The sequence below is a fragment of the Hevea brasiliensis genome, chromosome 9 (genome assembly GCF_030052815.1).
Source record: "Hevea brasiliensis isolate MT/VB/25A 57/8 chromosome 9, ASM3005281v1, whole genome shotgun sequence".
Taxonomy (NCBI): domain Eukaryota; kingdom Viridiplantae; phylum Streptophyta; class Magnoliopsida; order Malpighiales; family Euphorbiaceae; genus Hevea; species Hevea brasiliensis.
The window spans coordinates 18,562,384-18,573,254 of NC_079501.1; the positions used below are offsets into that span (position 1 = coordinate 18,562,384).

At 26.2% G+C, this 10,871-nt stretch overlaps 1 protein-coding gene across 1 annotated transcript; it reads right to left on the reverse strand.

Moving 5' to 3' along the window:
* Nucleotides 1-3,422: 3,422 nt before the first annotated feature.
* LOC110638931 (trans-cinnamate:CoA ligase, peroxisomal-like) lies at nucleotides 3,423-5,726 on the reverse strand. Its single transcript, XM_021789678.2, has 2 exons — nucleotides 5,198-5,726; nucleotides 3,423-5,100 (listed from the first exon to the last, which is right to left on the reverse strand). The coding sequence occupies exons 1-2, from the start codon at nucleotides 5,393-5,395 to the stop codon at nucleotides 3,511-3,513; spliced, it is 1,788 nt and encodes a 595-aa protein (XP_021645370.2). The 5' UTR covers nucleotides 5,396-5,726; the 3' UTR covers nucleotides 3,423-3,510.
* Nucleotides 5,727-10,871: the final 5,145 nt, after the last annotated feature.

A 10,871-nucleotide genomic window follows, 5' to 3' on the forward strand; every position in this document is an offset into this window, starting at 1 on the left:
ATTTAGCATAATATATTTTTGTATGAACTACTTTTACTATATTATATTTAATTAATTATAAATTATAAAATATTTTATATTTGATAAACATATAAAGATTCAAATATAAATTTAGATATAGAAATGATTTTATTAATGAAATAGCAGTTAATTTATACGATAAAAATTAATTTATTAATAAAGTTTCAATTTATAAGGATTAAATTATTATTTAAAAATAAATTAGATAAAAAATTTTTTTTTAATTGTGGAAAAAATAAAATTAAAAAAAAAAAAAAGAGGGGTGCAGTCGGTGTCAAGTATACTGACGGCAACCTACTGTTTGGTGAAGTGAAGAAAGATACAGAAAGATAACAAGAGTTGGGCACTAGAGGCGTAGCTCCTCGAGTTGAAGTTCCATGTACCGAAAAGTAGGGGTGTTTTTTTTTGGAAAATGCATGCAGCTTGCATTAACGAAAAGTAGGTGTTTGATATGTATTTTATGTGATTAAAATAGAATTATTTATATTAATTATTTGGAGATGTAAATGAGAAAAACACAAATTGGATAAGTACAAGTTTTTTCAAAAAAAAAAAAAATTTTTTTTTAATGAGCTTAAATATATGCCATTTTTTTTTCTTATCATTTTATATACAATAAATACTTTGAAAAAAATAATATGCAATAAATAATTTAACTGTTTTTTTTTATCAAACATATATGTTCTAAGTCTCATTTGATAATAATTTTTTAAAAAATATTTAATTATATATATTTATTTTAATATTTAAATTAATATTTAAAAATTAAAAAAAGTAAATTATAAAATATTATCTTAATATTTAATATTTTAATTATGATAAAAAATATAATAATATTATTATTATTATTATATTTTACAATTAATTTAATAATTATTTTTTATGAAAATTTTTTATTTTAAATTATTATATAAATAGTTAATTATTAATAATTAATATTCAATGATTAATAATTAATAAAAAAATTATTATTTACTAAAAAAAGATAATTGTTACTAAAACTATTAATATTATCGAATAAATTCTTAAATTACTACATAAATATTTAATTATTAATAATTAATTTATAACAATTAATAAAATAATTAACAATAATTAAAATACATAATATTGCAAAAATAACTAGTATTATTGAACATACTCCAAGTATTAATTTGAATTTCATACCATTCATATAATCTAAAAACACAACATTTTAGTTTCTCTTCTTTGAATACAATTATCAAATAGAAAATTTATTTTAAATGGAACAAAGAGACTGAAAAATAATATATATATATATATATTAAAAATATTTTTTAAAATAAAAAATAATTAATTGATTTTTTTAAAATATAAAAAGTAGATGATAATTAATTCAATGTATAATAAAAAAGAGAATAAATTTTTTTTTCTAAAGCTATGTACGCAGATAATTCAGTATTAGGGTATAATACTTAATAAAATTATAACAATTTTATTAAAATATATTAACTTATATAAATCACCTATCTACACAGTAAATCACATATACACGATTCATGAAAAATTTCTCAAATGCATATCAACTCATTTTCTCAGACATTTTAGTTTTTTTTTGAAGTATATATAATTTATATAAATATTTAATAATAAGATATATCTGATAATAAAATTATGATAATTTTGTTAAAATATATTATTTTATATAAATTATTTATACATATTATTTATAATTGATATGAGATCTTGATGCATCGAAAAAGGGAATAAATTTGAAGACAAAAGAAATGGATATAAATGATGTGTCCATAGATAATAAATTATGGAATGGGGAATGGGAAATGAGAGCTACAATGAAGGAAGGAAGGAAGGCAGATGGGTCCCATGGGCTTCAATTATGTTTAGATTTTTTTTATTTCAGTACCACAGGGATTGAGATTCAGCGTTTCAATTGTGGTTTCGGTACTGTTTTTGTTTTCAGTCCCTTTCCCATTCATTGAGACTGTACGTAATCATGCTTCATTTATTTGTCCTCCTGCTTTTTTTTTTTTTCCTAAAAATTGTAATTTTTCTTCAAAATTTTTAATTTTACTAATTTCGTCTTTCACTATTGACATTAATCTGTTTTAATTTTAATAATTAAATTATTTAATTAATAAAAATACATAAAATCGTTAAGATGAAGTATTGCTTTGTTTTAAATATATTTTAGACAAATATATGTGTTAATATTAAAGACAATTAACTTAATTAATTTTATACATCATCATTGCACTTTGATGATTTTTTTTTTCAAAACTGCACTTTAATAAATTTTAATAATATATTTTTAATTGAGTTTTGATTAAATTTAAAATTTTAATTTGACAAATTAGAAAAAAGAAACTTCACAAAAAACTAAAACTCTTTAATTTTGAATTTGTATAACATCATTAATTTAATATTATTATTACAAATTATTATAAACATCCAGCAAAAATAATTTATTTATAATCTACTTATTTATAAATATTTATATCTATAATTTATTTTTAAAGTTTAAAATCTATCTAGTGATTATATTTAATATAATTTTTTAATATAATAATAAATAATAAATAATTTTAATTCTAAAATATTTAAATTCTTTTTTTTATTTTATATGCGCATTGCATAGCAAAAAATGATCTATGTAATTGACTAATTTAAAATTATAATTTAATTATTATTGTTGCATATACTTGAAAATTTAATTTAATTAAATGCTGGTTAAGTAAGAAAAATCCTATTAATTTAGTCTTACTTAGAATACCACATTTGAAGGATAATCACTTTTAAACTCTTAAGCTTTATTTATTTTGTAAAAAATAATTAATATATATATAATATTTTTCATGAAAAGTATATTTTTTTAAAAAAAAAATTATTATTTAATTATAATATTAAATTAATTATATATATATAAATATTTTTAAATTTTAATAAAATTATTAATATCAAAAAAATAACTTAAATTTTTTATTAAAAAATATTTTTCATTAATCTATCTTCTTGAATTCTTAATTGAAAGTGAGTGGAAAGTATTTTTTTTTAAAAAAATATTTTCTGAAAAAAAAAAATTGAGGCTCAATTTTTTAGAAAGGAAAATTGAAGTCAGCGTCATTTTATTAACGCAAATTGATTGTCAAAGTGGGAAGAAGAACGTCGGGTAAAGTTAAAATGTACAATTGCTGGGAACCAAGAACAAAAATAATATTATTGTAAGCAAATCTGGTTCTCTAATTGATAACGTCAACATGCAAAAGAAGCAAGAGAACCCTAACTAGAAAAACTGTGTCCCTCTCTGTACAAGTAAATTACAGAAGATAGACAAGAAATAAAAAAAAATAGGAGGAAAGACTTTTTACAGGAATTGTATCTAATTACTTCAACAGTTCGAGTAGAAAAAAAAAAAAAAAAAGATAATAATAAGATCTTAATTTATAAAAGAAGGATTGGAAGTTTAAATTTAATTAATACTTAATTATACATTAATTAATTAAAACTTGTTTACAAACGAGACAGAGCAAGAACATGTTCATGAGGCTGACCAACATATCTTGGTATATTCGTATTGACTTGATCAGATTGGCCGGCCTTTTTGCTGGGAAGATTCTGATTCCCACTATTGGACACCTCAAAAGTTTGCGCCAAAGCCCTTAACTGAAATTTTTGAATTTTTCCGGTTGCCGTCTTGGGTAGCTCTGTCAAGAACTCCACCTTCTTTGGAACCATGAAATGAGGAAGATTTTTCCGGCAATATGCTATGATATCAGATTCTTTAACGTCATCTGTGTTCCCATTTGCGTTCTTTTTAACGGCCAAAAAAGCGCAGGGACTCTCCCCCCATAGAGGGTGTGGCATTGCCACCACAGCTGCTTCCAGGACTCTTGGATGCCTGTATAATACAGATTCCAATTCTACGCTGCTGATATTTTCACCACCAGATATGATCACATCCTTGGATCGGTCCTTAATTTCCATGTACCCATCTGGATGGATGACCCCAACATCCCCTGTAACGAACCATCCATTCTTGAATGCTTTAGAGGTAGCATTTGGATCCTTGAAGTATCCTTTCATGATGCTACTTCCTCGCAGGACAATCTCCCCCATTGTTTTTCCATCTCGAGGAACGCTATTCATCGTCTTTAGATCCTTCGCGTCAACATCAGCAAGAGTTAGAATACTGATCCCTTGTCTCGACTTGAGTTTTGCTTGATCATCTCGCGGAAGCTGGTTCCACTTATCTTGCCACTCGCAAACCAAGGCTGGTCCAGTGGCTTCTGTTAGCCCATATGCATGCGTAACGTGGAATCCTCGTTGTTCCATCTTTTCAAGTAGTGAGGCCGGCGGTGGTGCACCTCCGGTGAGTACTTGAACAGGGGAAGTTATTTGGATGAGCTTGTGAGGTTTGGCCTCAAGAAGGATGTTGAAAACGATTGGTGCACAGCACATGTGGGTGACTTTGTGGAGAGAAATGTTGCGGTATATGTCGTGAGAGGTGGTGTTGCGTAGGCAGACGTTGGTTCCGCCGCGTGCAGCGATTCCCCAAGTGAAGGTCCAGCCATTGCAGTGGAACATAGGGAGTGTCCAGAGATACACAGGTTCACTTCCCATTTCCCAGCCAAGAATAAGGCTAAGGGTGCTAAGGTAGGCACCTCTATGGCTATACACAACTCCTTTTGGCTCTGAGGTTGTTCCAGAAGTATAATTCAAGGCTATAGGATCCCATTCATCTTGAATGTCGTCAAGGACATAATTAGGATGGCCCTTATGAACAAGTTGTTCATACTCTAACTCACCGAGCCTGACACCAGTGGGTGAGTCAATATCATCAATGACAATAACCAAAGGAAAACTTGTTTCAGATGAAACACACTCCCGAGAGTGATCACCCATCAGCAACCGCAGGGCCTCTCGCGCCAAAGGAACAAACTGGTAATCCACAAAGAAGACTTTAGCTTCAGAGTGGCGGAGAATGGTGGCTATGGTCTTAGCATCAAGCCTAGTGTTGATGGTGTTGAGGACAGCTCCTGCCATGGGAACCGCAAAGTGCATCTCATACATAGCTGGAATATTTGGAGCCAGCACCGACACCTGAAGCAGAGCCATGCAGAGTACATGAACATTTTTATACTTTATTTGAAGTCATATGCACATATAGATATATAAAGATGATCGAGAATGTACTTACAACATTGTTTTTGACAATGTTCAGGGAGCGGAGAGAAGCGGCGAGACGGCGGCTGCGGTGGTACGTTTGCCACCACGTGAAACGAGTACCCTCATAGATAACAGAGGTGCGATTGGCATAAACCTCAGCAGCTCTCTTCAAGAAGGTTAAAGGCGTAAGAGGAACATAATTTGCGTTACATTTTGGTAGCAAATCCATCGTTAATTAATTGAAAAGGGAGTGAGGATGGATCTAGAAATCTAGATGGGTGTGCTTAACGTGGAGGAAATTGGCTAGCTCTGTTGATGGACGTGAAGAAGGATGAAGGAAAATGGCCAAATGGGGAAGCATTTAAATAGGGAAGAAAGGAAAATGAGCAAGTGGGTGGCTATGAAAGAAAAGTGTAGAATTCAAAGGGAAATTGCTGAGATACCACCCAGCAAAAACACTTATTGAACATAAGACTATTGACTTTACTCGTTGGTATTGTGCTTTGGTTATTTCTTTTAAAAAATTCCTTGATGAAGTCTTTTCATGGATTTCACATTGGTAGGATGTGGGGCTGCTTGACTTTCCCACTTTGCTATTGTTATGAAAAAATTAAACGCAACCACCATCTTTTGTAGCATCCAAATAATAAAAATTGAAAAATTAAAAATAAATAAATAACAATAATATATAAAACTACCATCTGTTTGTTTGAATGTGTACGCTGGTGCTGGCAGAGTTCCCACACCTTTCTCTGCCTCACTCTTTCACTCAGAAACCACAGACTCAGGTTCATTATTCACACTTTGCCTGAACTACCATCTGTTATGGTGGGGACTTCTTATCCTTTTTTTTTTTTCGTTTTTCCTTTTTTGTGCAGCATCCGCACACACACCTATACGTATATGGACATTGCTATCTGAATAAGCAAAGCTCCATTCCATAACTTGAGAACAAATAATTTTATCTGTCTTCAATATATTTATATATATATATATATGATTTTATCTAGTAAAAAAATTTTATACCGTTATTATAAGTAAAATACCCACATCTAATAAATATTAAAAAAAAATGATTTAATAACATATTATATCCTTTAACATTATTATTTATATTTTATGATTAGACTTAAATTTCTGATAATATCAGAGAGAGCACCGATTATACACTTTTTATCAAATAATTTTTATTGTATTGATTTGTGTATTTTTCAATCAATTAATGGCGCATAATTTTATTTGTAAATCTTTAAAGAAAATTTTAAATTCTATAATTCTTTCAATTCTTATATTTGAAAATATATAATTACCTATAATTATCTCAATATACATTTTATGAATATAATTTTATAAGAATTTATTTTAATTTAATCATAAATTAATTAAACCTTCATTTAAACTAAATTTTTTAATCAACAAATTAAGATATTATATTAACATATATATTTGGGTCAACGTCTCGCATATTTTTGTTTTAAATACATAATAGACTAAGTCCCATATATTTATTGAACATTTCATTAATAATAGATTCATTCATGATATTAGTGAAATTATATTAAAATGGAAGAGGAGATTACTTCAAAGAAATAGTCAAATACTATCACCATTAATATTCAATTAATCTACCATCATCAACATGTTTTTCATATTAATTTAAATAAGACTTTAATTTTGTTCCCTAATATCATGTAGATAAATAAGACTTTATCTGATCAATATACATATAACGATTTTATTTGATTACAGTGAAATTTATCACAATTAACTGTTATAATGAAATTGCTATATTTATATCTAGGTTTTATTATATAATTTTTCTCCAAGAAGAAGGAAGTTGGAAATTTGAGCGTAATTTCCAAACAAAGAACTTTTCCTTTTCAATGGGAGTGAAGAACAAACAAAGCTATAAGCACTTTCCTTGTTGCTTGGCTGTCCCACGAGTCTTGCATCCAATTTCTCGTTCTAAAAATAAATAATAGAGAAAATATATTAGCACATTATATTATGTTTTAAAATTGTCAAAATAAAATAATAATATTTAGTCCTTAATTTCAATAAAAAGATTCTTTTTTTTTAATATTTTCCCCTTCAATTTATTTTTTTATAAATAATTCTATTTTAAGGTAAATTTTAAAATATATTTGAGGCATGTGTACTCTCACTTGCTAAAATAAAATTTTTATATAAAAAAAAAGAAAAATATTGGATTAACTTTCATAGTTTATGTGATCATCAATTTTTCTTCTGAGTGCTTTGTTAGTTTTTATCGTATTTTTATTTTGGTGTTAGAGAATATATAGATAGGTTAATTTTGAATGGTATATTTTATTATAATTAAATACATAAATTATAAACATAGCTTATAATTATGAATAATGGAGAAGATGAAATATGTGCTCAATTATTGAAAGGAAAAAAGAAAAAAAATAAAAAATGAAAATAAAGAAATATGTAATTAAACATATACGTTAAAGAAAGGTGGTCCAAGAATAAGCAGCGCAAAAGATTTAGTTGTCTCCTACTTCCCTCTATTATTATTATATCAATGAACTATTGTTGGCTACCATATATACATAATTACATATGCCCATCTCTTCCCTCAATTATATAGGAACATCCTTAATATCGCATGGCTTTTTCTCCATTATCCTTATCACCACTGCAACTCTGGCTTACTTGTAACACCTTCTGTCTACCTTGTATCAGCTAGCCTCTGCGTTCAAGCTCTGTAAAATTGTCAATGATAACAGCCCTGCATGTCCTGGTACTCTCTTAAGACAGCGACAAAAACCGAAAGAAGGCGAACACAAAACATCAAAACTACATCCGGAAAAACAAAAGGTAAACAAAAAGGGAAAAGCCTCCAAACAATGGAGGACAAAGGCCCTACGTAGAGGAACCCTAGCCACCATCACGGATACCCTAGTCTCATATTTTTATAATCATTAATTTATAGAAACATATATAAGTGATGAGTTAATCTTATTCATGGTCAAATAGGATAAAATTAAATTCAATTTCTATATTGCATGCAACTTTTTGTCCAGAAAGGCTTCTGTCTTGTTACCATTTGACAATATGATTGAAAAAACAACTGCTTTAACCTGTTGATAACAAGATTGAATTCGACAAGTCGATCGATCTTTCCAATTGACAATAGCAAGTATAGAGAGGGCCATAAATGGAGCAAGTTTTTCCCATTTTGAGTAAAGTTGGATGTCACAATTCATATGATCATGATTTTAGAGAAGAAGAAAATAAAGAATAAAAAGACCCCCACACTCTGAAAATTCTTTTTTTTTTTTTATATGATAATGATTTTATATTTTGAGCATATGATGAGATTATGATTACTTACAAAGACAAAGATCATGCTTGACTATATTTAGAGGGCCGAATAAAATTAAAAAAAAAATTATTATTTTTTTTATTCATAATTAAAAATTATTTTTTATTATATATATAGTAAAATTATTTTTATCAATAATAAATAATATTTAATGATGATTTATATTTGCAAATTAGATTCATAATTTCTAAAAAAAAAAATTATATATTATATAAATATTTATATTTTAAAAATAAATTTACAAAATTATTAAATAAAAAATTAAAGGGGAGGCAGGGATGCCCCACTGGTCTGCATGAAGTTCCGTTCCTGAAGAGAAGATTGTTATATTGTCATCGTCAATAAAAAAAAGTAGATACATCTACTATATTAAAAAATATATATCAAATGCTCACATGAAAATAATTATAACATAAAATTAAAAAGTAAAATACACTGTTTTATAAATGAAAGTATATAACATCGAGTGTACCTAATAATTTATAATATATATAAATCAACTTATAAAATATTTAATGTGTTCACAAAAAAATTAACAACGAGTTATTTTATACTGCTATTTATAAGTTAGTTATTGTGTGAACCAATTTGTAATTTTATTTTTTAAGTTATTTTAAAATTCAAGTTATACTTAGATGTTTTATATATAAATAAAACGTGTGAAAATATACTGTTTTTCTTCACAGAACTAATATGTTCACAACCACTAATAAATTTTGTTTTGAAAATTAAGAATATTCTAAAATAAGTGTGAATATAAATTATTTAACAACCACTAATAAATTCATGATAAGAAGGCTCTTCTAATGCCGTACAAGTAATTGTTTTCTTTTCCTTTTTTGAAAATACTAGTAATTATTAATTATTATTATTATTATAATAATTATCACTTATTTTATTAATAGTTAATTATTAATAATTAATTATTAAATATAAAAATAATAACATTATTTTTTTAAATTTAATTAAAATATTAAAAATAACATTTAATAATACATCCTCTTAAATTTTAAATATTTAATATAAAATAACATTATTTGAAAAATTGTTATGAAAATAAATTGTATTCATAAATACAAGATGTGGGGTTGTATGGACTGTGGACTGCGCTTCCTTCCAAGTCTTTTTGAATGCAGGACTGAAACAGTCAAATAAAAAAGGTTCGTGAATCTTATGCGTGGACTGGACAGGGCCATGTGTTATGGCTGCTTTGCATTTTCTTAAAAGTTGTTAGGTTTGGCTTTCTGGGTTTTCAAATTCAAATTCGTTATAATTTTATTTATTTTAAAATTTTAATTTATAGTTTTTACTTTCATTAAGTTTTTAGATTTATTCTCACTAAATAATTTACATTACTTTATATTTTATCATAAAAAATTATTATTATTATTATTATTATTATAGTAATTTAATATATTCTTAATCAAACAAACAACTAACTCATATATATTATTTATTATAATAAAAAAAATTATGTCAATTGTAATAATTATTTATTATAAAATAAGAAATTATGATTTTTATTATTTAGTTCACATATGATTTCTTGGAAAATTCTCACCAAGTGATGATGTCCACTTGATATTTTAAAAAGGATTAAATGCATTCAGATGCTCACCTAACGTGAAGCTGAATATAAATATATAATTCTTTCATTCATAATATGAATATTCAATTTTGGTCGTAATAAAATTTATTAAAAAAAAATTATCACTATTTATAATTAAATTCTCATATTTCAATAAAAAAGTAATAAAAATTAAATTTATTATTATTAATAAAAAAAATATTTATTAATGGGCAGTCCTCATTGGAGAAAAGAGAGTCCAAAATGTTCTGGTTTCCTTTGATTCCCTTTTCATAGAATTTAATAAATGAATTGACCTAAAAAAGAGTTGTAGAGATTTCCCATCAATATTAGTCTTTTAAGAATTGTATGATCCATTGTGCTTTGGAATTCCAATCTTTGTTCTTTCAGTTGTTGGGAAAGGGATTATTACCTTAATGTCCCTGTGAAGGAAGACCACTTATTAATGATAATTCTTTCCGTATAATTAAAATATTTTTTATATTTAATTAAAATAAAAAAAATTTTGATAAAAAAATAAATGCATTGAGATATACAATAAAGTAAAAGCTAAAAAAAAAAAAAAAATTAGCGCTTCATTAATTTTCTAAAAAAATTGAATGAAATAATTTTTTTTTTAAAATTATCATTTGAAATGAAATTGAGATAGTATCAATTTTAATTATTTACTTGAATAAAAACATTATATTTAATGTATATATATTTATATATTAAATTTAATTCACACTATATAAGTTTTGTGAACTTAATAATAATAAATGCTTC

Excerpts from the sequence above, each read along its gene's own strand:
- LOC110638931 (XM_021789678.2), bottom strand. The coding sequence starts at position 5,395 with ATGGATTTGCTACCAAAATGTAACGCAAATTATGTTCCTCTTACGCCT. Across the intron at positions 5,101-5,197 it reads ACATTGTCAAAAACAATGTT|GTGTCGGTGCTGGCTCCAAA; the intron begins GTAAGTACATTC and ends GCTCTGCTTCAG.